Raw genomic sequence first — 18,838 nt, 5'->3', positions numbered from 1 at the left:
TTTGCATGCGCAAGGCAAAGATGTGGCTGCATCATTCAGTTTCTCTATTTGACTCCCCTGCTAAGATGCACTTCAGAAAATGGGATGTCGAGGAGCACATTTTCCCAAGTGAAAATGATCCACGCCAACAGGAGTTTCAAGTGTTCCAGTTAACCATTTGTCATGCTCCTTGCTTATTGAGTTCTCTGCCCAAAATGTTATGAAATGCTGTGTCACTTCAAGCTTTCCTACAAAGCACGGGTAATTTCTAATTCTATTTTGTATGAAATTATATTAATATCGAAATGCATCACACTATAGTAGAAAAATGCTGGCTTGAATTCTGCCCTTTATTTTCTTGTATTGTGAAATGTGACATTTATGCCAAAAATGAGTGCATAAAATATATATGTAGTTTAAAAAGTGGTTATAAAAATGAACACCTGTGCAATCACCACCTAGAGTGAGAAGTACAACCTTGCTGGCACCTGGAACTCCAGTGTGCACTTCCTCCTTCCTATAGTCACCACAGCGTCACTGTTGTGCTAGTGATTTTATTGCTTTTACTTAGAATTTTACCATCTATTTATTTATCCCTAATTATATAGTTCAGTTTTGTTTGTATCATACCATATATATGTTTTGTGTCTTTGTGCAAATGCACAATCCCATGAGGGCTTCTTTAAATTTTGTACCCTGAATGCCTCCTTGCCTCACTCTAGAGTCAGTCGTGTTCTTGTGTGTATAGCTTTGGCTCATCTTTTTCACTGCTGTTTAATATTCCATCAGTAAGCATATACCACAGTTCATTTATGCATTGTATGAATGGATATTTGGCTGTTTCTGGTTGTGATGATTTCATGGATAATACCAAACCCTATATACTATGTTTTTTCCTATATGTACAAAGCTTTTCACTTAAAGGAAGCACTTTATTACTTCTCTTTGGTGTATCCAAATTTTCAGCATCACTACTCTTGCGCTTTGGGGCCATCATTAAGTAAAATAAGGGTTACTTGAGCACAGGTACTGTGATACCTGGCCAGTTGATCTGATGTCTGAGTCAGCTCCTAAGTGACTAATGGGTGGAGAGTGTGTACAGCATGGAGATGCTGGGAAAAGTGACAATTCACATTCCAAATGGGATGGAGTGGGAAAACTTGAGATTTAATCATGCTACTCAGAACAGCTCAAGATTTAAAACTTGTGAATTGTTTATTTCTGGAATTTTTCCATTTAATATTTTTGGACCATAGTTGACCAAGGATAACTGAAACTGGAAAAGTGAAACTGAGGATAAGGGGATGGGACACTACTGTATTTCAAATGCCTTCTGGATAGTTGATAAAACATGCCAATCCAATGCAAACACGATTTTATTGTAAATTTAGTATTTTAAACATAATGGGAAATATTGTTCATTTTAATATCTATCTTTTCTAGATACACACACACACTTTACCTAAAAGTATGGTTGGATACTTTTGCAGACAGGAGTAGCATTCCAGGACACAATGCAACATAGACCCAGCTGTTTTTCCTCCCTCTTACCCCATATCTTCTAGTTTTGAGGGACTTTACAAAGGAAATAAAAGTGAATTATGCAAGATAATCTTAAACTGATTTAGAGGCAGACATCTCTTCAGGATTCCTGTTTTCACCAGCCCTGGTTTACCCCGCTCTGGGGAAGAGCATGTGACTTAAGAGCTGAGCCTATGCAAATGTCAGGTCAGGTAAATGTGCATCACGTGCTTCTTCAACCTGAATTACTTGAAACATGTATCCAAGTGATTCCATGTCTCGTATTTCCTCCACACGCTCTGTGAAGGAATTTGCTGATCAGACATCATTATTTCATTTATTGGAGAGTTTGAGATTTGATACCTAACTCTGAGATATTCCAAGTTTTCCATTACCCTTTGTTGCAAGCATCAGTAAAAGGGGAAAATTGGGACAACTAGTGATCAACTTCACTTTATTGAAGCACTAGTTATGTGATAAAGAAGCACCTTTCCAGCATGGTTCAAAAACTGATCAGAATAAACTAGCAAAGAATTAAGGGAAATTTGACTTAATTGGAAAAGACATTTTCAATTAGAACAACAGATCTAAAATGGCTCTTACATTGGTACTAATTTGCATCTATTACCACTTAATCAGATAAAACTGGGAAATATTTGGTTACACTAATATTTGAATAAAGTTACAAAATATAGTTATTAAAAGCTTAGTTTATAATAGTGAAATGTGCTCCTCCTTTAAACTTTATGCAAGATTCTTTTATTTAACTGGTTTCCAAATAAGGTAACCATTCCAGATAAGAATTAAGATAATTTCTTCTTTATACTGGGTCTTCATTAAAACTCATCTGTCCCTCCGCTTCATTTTTTTATAGCTTCCGTCACACCTCACGAAGGTTTTCTCCTGGGTTGGGTGAAGCTGTAGGTCCTCCGTGTTTTCTGAGCAGAATGACATCCTGAACAGGAAACATAAAGCAAATGCAGCATTGAGTTTTAGATGGAGCTTACTGAAGTGTTTCATCCTTCATCAAATACTCAATTGATAGAACACATGCTATGTTTGAAAAAAAATTAGATTGTTATGTTTGCAAATATTTCCATAACTTCAGAGAAAAGCAAAACCCAAGTCAGTGAGAGCAATCTGTGTCAGGCTTCCTGGAGCTCTGCTCTAGATTGATTTCAGTTCTGTAAAAACTGGAAGTCCCAGGGGCAGTCCTCCTCTGTTTCCCTTAAAAGCGCTCATCAGAGATTTGAGGGTAACTAGTGTTCCTCTCACTATATTGCCCTGGCTCCAGGGCAAACGAACATTTGCAGTTCCTTCCACTGCTCAGCCCAGACAGGTTTACTCCAGCCTTCCTTTGTTGGACACACTCCAATTTGTCATTGCCCGTCTTAAAGGTCCCTGGGCAGGAGGCCACTGTCACCAGCCTCTGCCTGGCTCAGTCATGTAAGCCCTGCCCCTTCCTCTCATTGGTGCAGACACTGTCCAGCCGAAGAGGACATGGCAGTTGCTTTGGGTCTCTCTTGGAGACAACAGAGATAACAGCTAGACTGCTTTGACCAGTAGCTTGGCCTGAAGTGCTATTTTGTTTCACTGGCTTCAACTGCATCTATTAGAAAAAAATTAGCAGTAGTCAAAGAGAATTCTAGTTTATGGCTTCCTTTTCTTTGAATTGCATCTGAGGTCAAGTCTTGACTCAATCAGACTTTTTAAATTAAAGTAGTATATAAGCCAGACAAATATTGCATGGTATCGCTTATATGTGAAATCTAAAAAAAAAAGTAGAACTCATAGAAAAAGCATAGAAAAGTGGTTCCCAGGGACTGGGGAAAGTGGAATAGGGAGAGGATGGTAAGAGGATATGAACTTCCAGCTACAGAATGAAGGAGGTCTGCTGATCTAATGTAAAACATGGTGACTATAGTTGGTAACACTGTATGATATAAAGGAAACAAAAAATGATAAATATGTAAGGTGAGGAATGTGCTAATTAACTGGATGGGAGGATCCTTTTGCAATGTGTTTGTACAAGGTGGGCAAAAGTAGGTTTACAGTTATAATACAAAGAAGTAATATAATAATTAGATATAATACAAAGAGGTAATATAATAATTAATAAATAATAATACAGGAATAAACTCTGTTTTGTGTACTCACAACTGCAAACCTACTCTATATCAAATCACAATGATGCTCACTTTAAATATCTTATTTGTTAAATACACTTCAATAAAGCTGAAATGAAAGTGTTATAAGTAAGTTATAAATGCATTCTTGAAAAATTCAAATAATAAAAAATAAAGTCACGTGTTCAAGGTCCTCTTCTCCATCACCCTTCACCAGTGTCGCTTCCCTTCCTGCTTCATGGTTTGGCTTTTGTCTTTCCAGTGCGTTTACACATATATCGATGTTCATATGCAAACATGAAGGTTTTCTGTAGGTATTTTTCTGAAAACTTGCCTTGCCACCAATTAATGTGCTTAGAGACCAGTCATATTAGTCCATGTAAGTCTATTTCATTCTTTCTCGCCTGCTGCATGGACGGCGTTCCATTGTACGCATAAAGCACAATGCATTTAGGCATTTTCCAACCGATGGATTCTGAGATTTTCCCAATGGCTTACTATTTCCAAATAGTACTGCAACAAACATTTTGTAGACATATATCCCTTGTGGGCATACTTAAAGTTCTCCAGGACAGACACCTAGGAGTAAAATTCTGTGTCGTGTCATATCCTCGGCCATAGATATTATGCATATGTAAGGTTTTGGTGATGTAAGCTCCACGAGGCCAACGCCTTTGTGTCTGCTCTTCACTGCTGTATATCTGGTGCCCACAACCAGTGCCTGGCATAAGGTAGGTGCTTGCCAGATGTTAGTTGTTGAGTGAAGCTCCCCTGCAGGAGCTCTGTAATTTCTCTCCCACTGCTAATCAGGAGAATGCCCACTGCTCTACACCTTCACCAACTCTGGGTGTTATCTGTCTTTTAATTCCTGCCAAACTGATGGTTGACCAGGGATAATTTCATTGATTTTTGTGTTTTTTTTTTAATGTCTTTATTGATTTCAGAGAGAGGAAGGGAGAGGGAGAGAGAGATAGAAACATCAATGATGAGAGAGTCGTCATTGATTGGCTGCCTCCTACACACTCCCTACAGGGGATTGAGCCCGAAACCTGGGCATGTGGAATCGAACCTCTGTCTCTTGGATCCTAGGTCGATGCTCAACCACTGAGCCATGCTGGCCAGGCTAATTTTTGTTTTGAATTATATGATTACTATGGAAATTGAACATCTCATTATGATTAGCTTATTGTTTTTTATGTCCTTCTGCAGGGCTAATATTTTCTGCCCTTTCCCTTCACCCCACAACAGACCCCTCTCATCCCCGACTTCGTGCCTGCAGGAGACAAGAATCACCAGTGAAATCACACAGCAAATGACTTACCAACTTTCCCCCCTTGCAGTTAGCAGAGAGATTAAGAGTACGAGGTTAGGAGTGTGCATCCTAGCTCTGGGATTTTGGTTTGTAGGAGGTAATTAAAAACTAGTAATTGTTATTAGTCTCATGAGATACATAATATAATTCCCTTTTATTACTAAGGAACTGAGTCTCAGAGGTGCAGTTATTCTCTGAATTATTCTACATATTTATTCTATAGAGGTGGTAAGCAGTGAAGTCAAAATTAGAGTTTAGGCCTAGCTGATGTAGAGGCCATGAACCCTGCTTACATATTGCTCCCTGACTCTCCTTTTTTAAGAAAAATATATTTTTTATTGATTTTTAGAGAGAGAGGAAGGGAGAGGGAGAGATAGAAACATCAATGAAGAGAGAGTCATTGATGGGCTGCCTCCTGCATGCCCCCTGCTGGGGATCGAGTCCACAACCGGGGCATATGCCCTGACAGGGAATCGAACCCCGATCTCCTGGATCCTAGGTCGATGCTCAACCACTGAGCCACGCTGGCGCAGGTGATGTCTGTCTTCTTAAACTTCCTAGGCCATGCAGTACTAGGCCCTCGCCAGTCAAAGTGTGGTCTATGAACCAGCAGCATCAGTAGCACAGGGGAACTTGTTAGAAAAGCAGAATCTCATGCCCCACCCAGACCTACTGAAGCAGAGCTGCATTTTAACACGATTCCTAGATGACCTGTGCAGACATTAAGGTTGGAGAAGCCCTGCGGTGGAGCATATTTTTTTTAGTAAAATTAATGCATCTTGTTTTCATTTATGCCAAGAGCCACAACTCAGATTTTTTTGGTCTCCCCCAATGATATCTGGTACTATGAAGACACACAGAAGGCACTGAGTACTTACAGATGAAAAACTCTACGTCCCACAGCCCCTCCCCTCTTTTCAGCATGTGCCTCCTCCAGCCCCGAAGAAGGGTTTGATGTGTATGCATATTAATGCCCAGAGCCACACTCTGCTAGATTACACTAAGGAAAGTCAGATTCCTGGGGCCAAGAATAATGGAGGAAGGACCGGTTGGAAACAGTGTATTGGCAACAAACAGGCAATGAATCAGACAAATCCGAGTCAGATCTGGGCTTGGACGATTATTAGGAAAGTCCCCAAGCTGTGTAAATTTTGTGAGCCTAAAGTTCCAAGTCTGCACAGCCAATACTACCTTTTTCAGAGGGTCATTGGGAAGATTACATGCGATTCCTGCTCTGGAGCTCTCGGTTCAATGCCTGCCGGGCTTTAGGAGCTTAGTAAGTGCTGTTCCCTCCCCACCCCTCTTTCCTTTTTTTTATTATTTTTTTATTTATTGACTTTTTAGAGGAAGGGGGAGAGTGCGCACATGTGAGAGAGATTGAGAGAGAGAGAAACATGGATTTGTTGTTCCGCTTATTACACATTCGTTGGTTGATTCTTGTATGTGCCCTGACCGAGAATTGAACCCACAACCTTGGCATATTGGGATGATGCTCTGACCAACTGAGCCATCCAGCCAGGGCCTCCTCTTTCCTTCTTGAGAACCACATGGGGAAGCGCCCATGGAGAAGGGAGTGCTGTCTTTCATACAACCTTTCAGGTCAAGTCACACAGAATTGTCATGGTGAACAGCCACTAAACCAGAGAACTTCCTCTCTGGCTGAGAGCACGTGGGGAGGGGCGGTGCTGAGACATGCAGCTGATGTAAAGGGCCAGAAAGTCATGCAAGAACAGCTAAGCGTGGAGGAGCAGAGACGCAGTTTAATTTTCCAAATTGATCATGTGGAGAAATCTGTTGGCAGACTCCAGCGTATGCTCTTAGTAATTGCCAGGGTTCTGTATCCCAGGAAGATAAAATCTCAGAGTGTGGCTGTAGAAGGGACTCAGGGGGCAAAACTCTGCCTTGGGCCCCCTCCTGGCAGTGAAACCTAGGGGGTGAGGGAGGCATGTAGTTCAGGGGTGAGAGGCCGGCTGTTGTCCACCCCTATTGGGGACAAGCCAAAGAGACAAATGCACTTCCTGGAAAGGGAAGAGCGAGGAGAGACACGTGTCCTGAACACAGGGGGAGAGATAGGAAAAGGTCTGGGAGGACAATTCTTCCTTCATGAGACCTGCAGAACGACAGGCAGTGTGGTTGCCATGGCAAAACATGTTGGGCATCTCTTTGCTCTGCTGAGAGGGCTGAAGTAGCAGCCGCACGACCTTTTCTTTCCTTTATTCCCTATTCCCCTATTGTCCCCGAGGACCTTGGGGCCAAGGGAGATGCTAAACCACACAGAGCAACGTTTCCTAAGGGTAGTCCATGGGACGCATCAGAATGCCTTAGGGCTCTCAGGAACAAACTCGTGTCCCCGGCCCTTCACAGGCCTCAGTGAGTCAGGAGCTCTGCAGGTGGGGCCAGAATGACGCATATTTAATAAGCTTCCCAGTGATTCTCTGGCACTCTAAGATTTGAAACACTGCTACAGAGTGAGATTGTGAGACTGTGATCTGTTAAAAGCATTCCTCCGCTTAGGCAACAAAAAAGAAACGTCAAATCTGGGTCCTTGCCACTCAAAGTGTGGTCCTTGGACCAGAAGCCCTGACATCACCTGGTAATGCTGGGGTCCGAGAAGTGCTGGGCTGGGGAGGCGGCTCTCAAGCTCGGGCAGCGGGAAGAGGCTAGGCTGGGCTCGGAGGCCCGGGGCAGGTCCCGGCCCTTCCACCTGTGGCTGAGCGAACTTGGGGTGGACACTTCGCCTTTCTGAGTGTCCGTCCTTCATTATTAGGACGTAATAACGCCCACTCCGTAAGATAAATCAAGGGTTACATTACAAAAGCACTGGCACATGTAGATGCTTGGCTGGGGGGGTCAAACGGGCACTCACCTTTTCTGGGTTTCTCCTGCTTTGACTCGGATCTCCTTCAGAACGAGGCCCGAGTAGAGGGGCCCGGTGCCCCACGGGATGATGGTCTGGACCGTGTTCCAGACATTGGCCCACACTGCGCTGTTCTCCCGCTTGAACTTGATCATGACCAGCTCGCCGATATCCGAATCCAATGTGATAAGAAAGGAATAGGTTTTATTGCTAGTAATTCCTTCGCCCCTTGATGATACAAAGGAAACCAGACACAGTCAGTTTATCTGTAACGGCAAAGTGATGCTTAGATACATTTGGGATATGTTAGGTTTGCCTGTGTGACTTGGATGGTCATTTCTGCTGTTATTTCTCAAATTGGTGTTGGACAGATTATTACTAGACATAGCAATGGATATACCAGGATAAAAACGGGTTCTCTAGGCTGGTAATATTGGGAAAACCATACTATTTTCTGTGATAGCATCTTATAAAGGCTCTGAGAGTTCCGCAATAAAGAGTCTAGCTAACTTCATTTAGCTCGGGCTTCCTAGTTTTACACAGCAAATCAGGAAAACTGTCCCTGTGAGACAGTGGGCCTTTGACAATGGCCTCTGTGCAGTTCAGCTCTCTGGAGGTTTCATTATCACAGCAGAGCCATACCACACTCTTCCCTCTGCAGCAAGGCTTTGTTTCTCCCCAAATAAATAAAAACTTCTGTTTAAACAACAAAGCATAATAGTAAGAGAAAACCATATATTAAAAGGATGCACCAATTTAGAGCAAGGTTTAAATGCATATTCACAAGTATCATCATTGTCAGTTTACTTACTAATCTCCAGGACATTAAAAGTGTCCCAACATTGAGAGCACCTAGATGCCTTTTCCACTTTTTAGAACAGGGGTGGGGGAACATCTGGCCCATGGGCCTTTTATGGTCCGTGAAATCATTTGGTCTGGCCCTGCCAAGGCAACTGCAGGTGGGACTTGAAATTCAATAAATCTAGGAGCTTTTTTCAAAGTTAATTTTTAAGTTGATAATTTTTCATAACCTTTGAATGATGTTATAAATATCCAAATGGCCTTGGCAGAAAAAAGGTTCCCTGACCTGCTTTAGAATAACCCCCCAGGGGAGATTTGGGACAGTGCATAGGTAACATTAGATTTACAGTGAGACGGACGGAGAGTTTCCTTGTGCGGCTCATCATAGCTCTTCTTGCAGAATGTTACAGGGAGCCGGTTGGGAATGCCTCTGCCCTGCTAGACTGGGAGTATCCTAAGGACAAGGTCCTCTCTACCACCAGGGCAGAGCACCAGCAAATACTTCCTGAACAACTGAAGCAGTGTGACATAAAAGATCAAAGCCTGGGGGCAATTTTCAGAAGCTGAGGACCGTCCCTGGTGTGAGAGAAGGGCTAGTGTCACTTCCCCAGAAGAGAGTTGAAATGCTGAGAAAAAGCAGCCCAATGGGCCTTTTCTGGCCAGTGACTCTGGGGAGCCTCTGAGGGAGGCTGGAGGCTACTGCTTGTGTTGTGAGCAGGTGTGTAACAGGACGGAGGACAGATGGGCAGGGCTGGCAGCGCAGGCCGACTGGGAGGGGAAACTGGTGCCAAGTTGAGTGATCCTAGATTTATTTCTGGGCTACTTTTCAGAACTCACTGGAAAGGCACTCAGGGCCTTCCTGTGGACACCTGCTCTGGCGCTCACCACTCCTCCCTGCTCAGATCTACGTCCTGTACTGCGGACAGGGACTGGGCCACCTCTGGCTTCCCTCCCCACTCAGCCCACATGGCAGTGGGCCCATCCCATACACAGGTAGCACCAAGGTAAAGTAACCGGTGGGACTGGGTGAGGCTGGGGAGGGATGACAAGGCGTCGGGCTTGGGCGGATGTCTCCTCTGATAGGCTGTTTGGGGCAGTGCTAATGGGCTGAGAAGAGCAGGTTATATCTGGCCTGACCCTTGAGAAGTACAGCGTCCATGCAGTCCCTGTGAGAAAATTAAGCCTGTCATGGCCATAGACGGGCTGCTCCTCATACTCACAGTGTGATGGGGATTTTATGCATTTCGTTTTCTGTTCCCAGGAGTGACATGGTGAAAGTTGGTTCTACTGGCTTCTCGATTTGGTTGAGGAACTGCATCTTGAACTGATAATGATAAACTGGGGGGGGAGGGGGAGAGAATTAACATTTTTAAGTTAAATATCTCATATTTTTAAATTTTAAAAATGCAGAGGGAAAAGTCTGGATGGATAGATACCTGGACTCTCTCTACCCCTCTGGTGATGGAATGATGAATGCCTTTTATTTTCTTCTTTTTCCTTCTCTGTATTTCCTAAATGTCTACAGGGGACTCATATCGTGCTTGTAAAATAATAATAATAAATATTATCCAACAAGAGAAAGTAGAAGAGGAGTATAGTATATCTGGCATTGTCACCAAGTTCTGGATGCAATTCTGTTGGTCTACCCTGTGTATTTGGTAGGGGTCCCCTTTCATAGATCAAAGGATATGTGCCTTCTAGGCACTAGACAAAGGCAAGAGAACACACTGCCATGTCTTACTTTTGCCACTGTTTGATGGGGTCAGCGTTGGGGTGAAGCAGAGCTCCATTTGAGACATTTGCCCTGATGACCACAGGACTATATTCTGGGGCAGTTCCTGGGAACTAGCTCTGTGGGGTTCAATGAGCACATTTTCCAATGGAAACAAGATAACTTGAGTTCTAGTACTTGGGCCTGAAAGTTTTATCAAATGTCCAGAATGTCCTTTTACTGGGTTGTTTGGAAGAGAAAATTTATTTTATTCCTCTTTACCTAAATACAGCCTATATTTCATTACTGAAAAACAAATTGCTTACTAGGAGACAGGTACTGTTAAATACTTCACATTGCATCATCTCATTACCTTGTCATAACAACTCTAAGAGGTAGGTAGTGTAACTATCATCTTCATTTTACAAATCAGAAAACTGGGGCTCAGAGAGGTGAAGTGATACGCTCAAGGTCACACAGCAGCATCTGTGCTTTTAGCCTGGACCTTTTGCCATGGTTCCTAGGATGGCCTTGGCTTATCCTGCGTTGTCATACCAACCAGCTGTGTGTGGGGCTGTTTCCCCTACTCATTCCATTTGGCTGATGGTTGCTTGGACTTCTTTTTCTTGCTGTGTCCATATTTTCTAAGTACCTGTAGTGTTTTAGCTCCAAGACTGTGAACAGGTTTAATATGGCATGTCAATTTGATTGAAAGGACTGCCTAGAGTCCTGAAATGGGGTCTGAGACCATGTCCAGGCTCTTTGGAAGACTAGTGTCTGTCTTGGGCAGAGGATAGGGTATGCTTGCTGCATACTCACCTTTCCTGTTCTAGATGATGACTAATCCACTAGTCCTGATACAGTGCCTTGCACATAGTAGGTGCTTACTAAACATTTGTGGGATGAATGACCTGATGATTTTCTTGGAAGTATCAGGATATGTATTAACATTTAGCAAGATGGAAAATCACCTCTGAGAATCCAAGGCCTGAGTTTCAAGCTTTGTTATATGAGAATTCCTATTGGGAAGCAGAGATCCTAGAACTAGCCATGTGGTCATCCATTTCATGTACCCGGCATGTGGAAATTCATCATCCTCATGAATCATTCTACTATCTTCTACATGGTGCATTTCCACTGGAGGTTGGTAGCTGCACACAAACCTAGCAGCTGTGGCTAATGGAGTGTTGCCAACACCCCAGCTGCAGGGTGTGACTTTATTGCTGGGTTTCTGGGTTATTTATACAAACCTACCCTTTGCCACAAACCAATCCTCTTATTTGGGTTTTTCGGTGGATTTACTCCTGTGACCTGTACGTAGTAGGTGCTTAAATCCTCCAGCCCAGAATAAAGTAGTCTGATACTCTCAGGACTATGAGACTGTGGGTGAGAAATAAGATAAGGGGTGTGGGTCAAGTCCCAGGAAGGGTCCCTAAACCTTTGGCTGGTAGTAGTGTCTGGCCTAAAATTCCAGAAGCCTCTGGAGAGGTCTCACACTATTTAACGTCTGTCTGGGGCACTCTCTTTTAAGATAATAGTGTCATATAAGTGGAACTAAGTCCAAAAGATAAAGCCATAGGCGTGGGCGGGGGAGGTGGGCATGAGTGTGGACAGGATGAAGTAGGAGGACTGAACTCGGGGTAACCTCCTAATGAGAGGCAGGGCATCTTCCATGCACCCAAAGCACACTACTAACAACCAACTTTAACCCAGTTTAATATGCTCAGCCCAGTGCTAAAAGTTGTCAGAGATAAACAAGTAAGAGTGTAACTGGCATATGCGTGATAATAATGTTGGCTAATACTCATTTTAACTGTGCCAAATGTTTGCATCTATTATTTCATTTAATCCTTACATCATGATCTTTTAGAGGAGGTGTAACTGAAGCACAGAGAGGTTATGTGACTTTTCCAGGACCACACAGCAGTAAGTAGCATAGCTGGGATGTAACCCCAGGCCACCTGGCTCTAGAAATTAAATGATTAAAATGTTTAAACCTGAGACCATTAGCTTTATATACCCTAAGGAAAAAGTTAAACTGTGGAAAAAAGATTTAAGTTCAAAAATGTCATAACAGAATTATCTAATTAAAAATAAATCAGAAACACCCTAAATACTCACTAATAGAGGAATGACTATGGATTATTGACAATTATGATAACTACTATTTAGCTCTTTACTATGTCCCAAACACTGAGCTAATGGTTTCACAGAAATAAATACTTCATTTCTCTTTGCAACAGCTTTGTAAGATGCCTATTTCCTTCTCCCTCCAGCGTCACTGTACAAATGAAGAAGCCGAAGGTAAGTAATTTGTCTGCTGTAGTGCGGTGAAGACCTGGGAAGCTGCAATTAGACATTAGTCTGCTGGTTCCTAGCTCATATTCCCAGCCATGTGATTTACTCTTATGAGTTCATTAAAAGATACTTTTGGAATGATTTCAATGCTTATAAAAGAAGTGGGGGAAAAACCCAAACAACAACCAGGCTATGAAATTGTATCTGTAATAAGAGGCTGACTCTAAAACGGAAGGCGTAGGAGAGGCAGTCACAGAAATGTTAAGAGTGCTTATCTCTGCCTGGCAAGCGTGGGTCAGCAGTTGAGCCTCAACCTATGATCCAGGAGATAGCAGTTCGATTCCTGGTCAGGGCACATGCCCAGGTTGTGGGCTCGATCCCCAGTGGGGGTGTGTGCAAGAGGCAGTGGATCAATGACTCTCATTATTGATGTTTCTATCTCTCTCTCTCCCTCTCCCTTCCTCTCTCTGAAATCAATAACACACACACACACACACACACACACACACACACACACATATATTTTTTTTTTAAAAGAGTGCTTATCTCTGGAGAGGGTAGAGAGGTAATTTTTCTTCTTGTCTTTATGCTTTTCTACATGTTCCATATTTTCGACCATAATCATGTATTCTATTAGAATCTCACTGGAAAAAGAAAAGCTTTAACACATATTAAGAAAGAAAACAAGAGAACCAGAGCTGTGGTTCTGGCCTGGAGGAGCTTGTGGCTGGGAAGGCCTCTGTGACTCTTGTCCCCCTCTGGCTCATGGGCACCCGCCCTGTCTTATCTCCTGGAGGGCAGCCTTGGTCATAGCAATGCCTGTATCTCCACAGCTCACAGCACACATCAGGCGTCTAAGGACTGCTTAGGGGCTCTTTGTGTGAAAACAAGGCAATAAAGACCCTACATGTGAACAGCACTAATGGGAAAATAGCTCCCATTTTTTGAGGCCCCACTATGTATCAGGCCACATACTAAGTGTTTTACATACGTTATTTTTGTCCTCATAACAAGACTAAATAAGGACAACATGCGGGTTAGACAGTGTTTTCTACACCTACCTTCGCTCTCTCCATCTGCTCTCTGCCCAGCTCTGAACCCCAGGATGTGACCCCACAGCCTACACTGCCCCGGGCTGCCTTGCAGGATGGTTTCTGGTTGAGATTGACCTCTGGGGAGGCACCAGCAGGAGATTAGAGGGGTGTCAGGGTGTTTATTCTGTGCTCTTTCCTGCTCTGGAGCCTGACAACACAGTAACTGCTCCCATTCTCCTGGGCTATTCCCTCCCCTCACTCTTTCTGGCCTGTTGTCAGATTCGGGGAGCACTGACACCCTATGTGGGTTTCTTTAATACTGCCTGCCGAGTGTTAGGAGTCCTGCCTGCTCTCTTTTGCTGACCCAGGCCAGTGAAGTCCTGGTTTCTGCTGAAATCTAGACAGATAGGGTGTCAATGATCCTGGTGAGTTACAGATAAGCAGGCAGAGACTTGGAGACAGTACAAGGTCACCCAGTTAGAAGTGGAGCCAAATTTGAACCCAGGTATCTGTCTGATTCCAAAAGACCCTCCCCACTGTCTCCTGGGGCTCTGGTTCTGTAAGCTGAGCCTGCCCTTTGAACACAAATGGCAGACACTCAGCTCCTGCAGAAAAGCTGTGGTCAAAACCTGCTCCATGAGGCCACCTAGACCAACTGGCTGCTGGCTGCCACCATGGGCATCCATCCTGGGATGTCACTGCTGCGGATTCCTTCCGCCTGTCCCTGGAATGTTCGCCCTGAGCGGGAATGAATGTTTCCTGTCTCTGTGCTGGAGAAGAGTGTTTGTCTTCCTTTGTTCTTAAATTGCCAGTAGGAAGGGATTGATTTCCATGTCTCAGGTGCCATGGTTCCCCAATTCTGGGGAAGATGCTTGTGTAAAACCTAGGTCTGCTTAGATCAGGGTTGGGGAACATTCGGCCCACAGGCTTTATAGGACCCAAAAAATCATTTGGCCTGGACCTGCCAAGGCAACTGCAGGCAGGACTTGAAATTCAATAAAGCTAGGAGCTTTTTTCATAGCTAATTAAAAAAAAAAATGTAGGTTTTTTTTTGTTTTGTTTGTTTTTTAATATACCTTTATTGATTTCAGAGAGAGGAAGGGAGAGGGAGAAAGAGAGTTGAAACATCAATGATGAGAGAGTCATTGATCGGCTGGCTCCTGCACGCCCCTGACTGGGGATCGAACCCACAACCCGGGCCTGTGCCCTGACCAGGAATCGAACTGCGATCTCCTGGATCCTAGGTCGATGCTCAACCGCTGAGCCACGCCCGGCCAGGCTCATAGTTAATTTTTAAGTTGATAATTTTGTATGGCCCGTGAATGATGTTATAAATATCCAAATGGCCCTTGGAAGAAAAAAGGTTCCCTGCCCCTGGTGGATGATTGCAAAGGTCCCTTTAGCTCTCACATGCTATGTGCAAGGGCCCCTTGTATCCGTGGGAAACGGCTGCCGAATGCACAGCATGCTGACAGACAGGGAAGCCCATGGTGCCTGCCTAAGGAAAGTCACATTTTGGAGAAGTTTTGAAATTAACATTTTTAAAAATGAAAGGATCTTTCATACTGAGAACTTATTTATTATTTATTCTTATTCTGAATTCTTCTATGTGTTTTCCTTGGGGGAAAAAAAAAGACAATTTGCCCACCATCCCACCCCCTTTCCAGGACAATGATGCTGTTACAAAGATTAAGAAAAGAAATGTGAGGAATTTTGCTCACTTTACTTCATGACATGTTTAATAAGGATTTCAGAAATGATTTATGGAAAATGCTTTTGATCCTGTGAGTGCAGAGGCCAGCACAACACAGTCCTCAGTGCAGGCAGAGAAATTATTTCAGGTCTCAAAGATGAACAGCATGAAATTGTCCATTAACCCTGAAAGAGATACGGCAAACTCCACCCTACAGCAGAGTCCTCCTGGGCTTTGACACCCTGAGAATCCTGGGTTCTAATCTCGTGTGAATCCCCACTGGTGCCACTTAAAATAAAACAGCCTAAAGTTATTTTCACAAGGCAGCTACTGTGAGCATCAGGTTGTGAAATCTATGGAAGAGAGAACATTTTTATTCTTTTTATTTTTTGGTCTCATGGAAAAAATGATTCTGAATCATTAGATAGATATTAGCTCTGGGAGATATTATGACTCTCTTTGCACACATCAAAGAGGCCTTTTTTTCCCTGTGTATCGATTTTCTCTGGTGGAGATGGTAGATGAGATCTCCTGTGTTTTCCTGCAGCACTGAGGGCTTGCTCCTAGATCTGAAATGCCTCTAACCCAAGAGGCAGGTGAAGATCGTGGGATCGAGAGGCCCATGGCCGGTATTGTGTGGAAGGCCACCACTGGAGGCAGCTCACACTGGGGGGCTGGCTGAATGACCTCAGAGCAGGCTCAGAGGAGGAAGAAAGGGGTGGTGTTAGCATATGTATGTGTGCCTGTGTGCTTAGGCTGGTGACTACATTTGGGCTTAATAGTAACTCCTCACTTAAGTGATGCCCCATGTCATAGATTGGATGCTGTCCCTTCTTGGGTAGTTGCCCCTTCTGCTAGGGGTGGGGGTAGGGGAGTGTGTGTGTGTGTGTGTGTGTGTGTGTGTGTAGGGGAGGGTAAGGAGTGTGTGTGTGTGAGGGTTGAGGAGTGTTGTGCTGATCGGTGTCCTGCTGTTCTCTGCTTGTGCCTTGGTGCTTCCTGAGGGACAGGAGCCTGGGTTGGAGTTCAAGTCTGCCATCTTCCACTGTGTGGTGAGCACTCCTAGCCTCTCTGAAGCTCAGTCTCCTTCTTTTAAAAATGGGCATTGTGTTTCCTCACAGGGTAGTTACGGGGAGGTGATGAGACAGCATATGTACAAGTGCCTGACTTGTAGATGGTATTAACCTCGTGACAGCCATCCCCTTCCTACATGCTGGATGGACCAGGCAGGGCTCTGAGCCCCACCCGTAAGTGCCAGGTCTAGTGGTTCACCCCATTCACATACAATTACTTTGTGGCCCACGTGGGTTTTGTGTGGTTGGCAGCAAAGCCCACTCTGGATACTCCTTGTCTTAATCCCAAGGCTGCACTCTCTCTCCTATGTGTACTGCTTCTTCTGGAACTCTCCCTGGAAATCAGTGAAAACCTTTCAAAGAAGTAGCTTGAAAAGCCAAAGACACACAGACTCTCCAAGTCACAGCTGGCTGGTCATCTCACCAACCAGAAGAAAGGAGTGCTCTTACCAGCAAGTTCCCACCGCTGGATGAGGCTTGAGTGGGGAGCGGGGGGAGAGAGAGAGGGAGTGAGAGAGGGAGAGAGGGGGAGAGAGGGGGGAGAAGGGGGGAGAGAGGAGGGAGAGAGACAGATGATGGGAAGGCCATGTGGGGTGAAAGGGGCATGGGCAATAGGAGCAAGGGCAGCGAAATCAGAGACCTGGGGTCAAACACTGCCATGTGCTATTCATAAATGGTATGACTTTGGGAAGATTTAACTTTTTTGAATCTCAATTTATTTATTGGAATATTAATCCCACTCCCCACCCACCTGTCTCTTGTCTGTCACCTATCTCTTGGTCTGTCTCTTGGGGTTGTTGTAAAGATTAAATAAAAAATGAGATAACTTGCGTGGCACACCCAGTGTGGTGCCCTACAGTGGCCCCATAAGTGCCACTCCCTCCCCTCAACATGCTATCTCATCTAACTAGTTAGATAAGGCTCTTGCTGAGCAGGATCTACTCAATATGGATTTGTTTCCCTCCCCCTCTCTTAAAAAACTAGCTCCAAACTGATAAAGGTTCCTTGTGAGAGAATGAGAACTGAAGTGGGCGATAAATTGCCTCCTTTCACTCAGCGACTGTTTCCCAGTTCCCTGCCACACCGTCCTCTCCCAGTGTTTACCCGAGTTCTGGTGGATGGTTGTAGAAAATAGATCCTTTGATGGTTTTGTCGAAATATCTTGGGAGCCAGAGGAATGAGCCAAGCTGGTCATCCTTTGTGAAACTACAAACGGGAGGCGACTTTTATCTTGCCCGGCCAGACCCTGCACTAAAATATCTAGTACAATTAAATGTCCTTGAAAAATATGGGTTGCGAGTTCTCTGTAACCAAGGTTGGGCAAGTCTGTTCTTTGACGAATTGATACATGTTCATCAAATGCTGGGGGTGGCCACTGAAAAAGGCTTTGTGGGCCCAGTCAGAGATGATTGTGGCCGGGATGCGTGGAGAAGGGTGTAGTTATGGTGGCTTAGATTACAGGCTTCCTGCCAGCACCGTCCCAAGCACTTCTCTCTCGGTGATAGAGCTCTATTTCTGTGCTCTCCGCTACAGCAACATGTATTTGAGCCCTTGAAAGGGGGCTAGTAGATGGAGGAACTACATTTTTAATTTAATTTAATTTAAATAATTTAAATAGCCAAGTATGGTTAGTGGCTACCATATTGGATGACATAGCATTATACAGATTGCAGCACCCCAGTGAGCAGCCGTTTCCAAACAGGCGAAGTGTCACCTAAGTGTAATTCCCAGCCATTCCCAACGCAACCTGGTGTGACCACAGGGCTGATCCTCCCCACCAGTGTGAGGGTCAGGATCTGGCTCCCCAGAAGGACTGAGGCAGAACTGGGGCAGATTTGGAGGGCCCTGAGGAGGGGAGGGTGCAGTGCAGGCCACAGTGTGTCATTGGGACCTCGGTCAGGGCCTGGAGGTTTGGGTTCTGACCAGTTTCAGGCAGTCTTGCCTCCCTAATCACTGGCCCTGTAGGTCTAGTTCTCATCAAGATGGGTAGTTGGTCATAAAGAGACCCAAATATTGTCTCCAAGGGACTCATGGCCTGTTTTTCTGGGACAGCACTGAGCACATAATGCTTGGCAGGGGTTGGTCTCCCCTAACCCCCCTGAGGTAGGGATGCTGCGACCCTGGTTCACGTAATGTTTGAAGAGGAACTGAATAAATGATCACATCAGTTTGGGTAGCTGCTGCGTGAGTAATGCTGCCCTAATGTGATTCTTTGGTCTCCTTAATAGGAAAGGAGCTCATACCAGCAGCATGGGGGGTCGGGCACTCGGCGGCCTTGGTAAAAAGGAAGAACTCAGCCTGGCTGTGCCTACTGCTCTTTCTCCCCCCTCTTCCTTCCCTTGACACTGTTCTCCCTCCCCCATCTCCAAGGCCCAGCAGGAGCAAGCCCCTCACTTCAAATGTACAACCCTGGGAGGCAAAACATGACCTTTTCCC

At 44.6% G+C, this 18,838-nt stretch overlaps 1 protein-coding gene across 1 annotated transcript in view; it reads right to left on the bottom strand.

Annotated features, from left to right (window-relative positions):
* Positions 1–2,015: 2,015 nt before the first annotated feature.
* LIPC (lipase C, hepatic type) overlaps positions 2,016–18,838 on the bottom strand; it is a 123,225-nt gene continuing 106,402 nt past the window's right edge. Inside the window, exons 7-9 of the mRNA XM_081144792.1 lie at positions 9,817–9,934; positions 7,805–8,023; positions 2,016–2,455 (exon numbers count right to left, since the gene is read on the bottom strand). Of these exons, the coding sequence (XP_081000918.1) occupies positions 2,344–2,455; positions 7,805–8,023; positions 9,817–9,934 (449 nt within the window). The 3' untranslated portion in view covers positions 2,016–2,343. The remainder of the gene's footprint in view (positions 2,456–7,804; positions 8,024–9,816; positions 9,935–18,838) is intronic.

Source organism: Miniopterus schreibersii (assembly GCF_964146895.1).
Source record: "Miniopterus schreibersii genome assembly, chromosome: 1".
Taxonomy (NCBI): Eukaryota; Metazoa; Chordata; class Mammalia; order Chiroptera; family Miniopteridae; genus Miniopterus; species Miniopterus schreibersii.
This window is presented reverse-complemented; position numbering and strand designations above follow the sequence as displayed.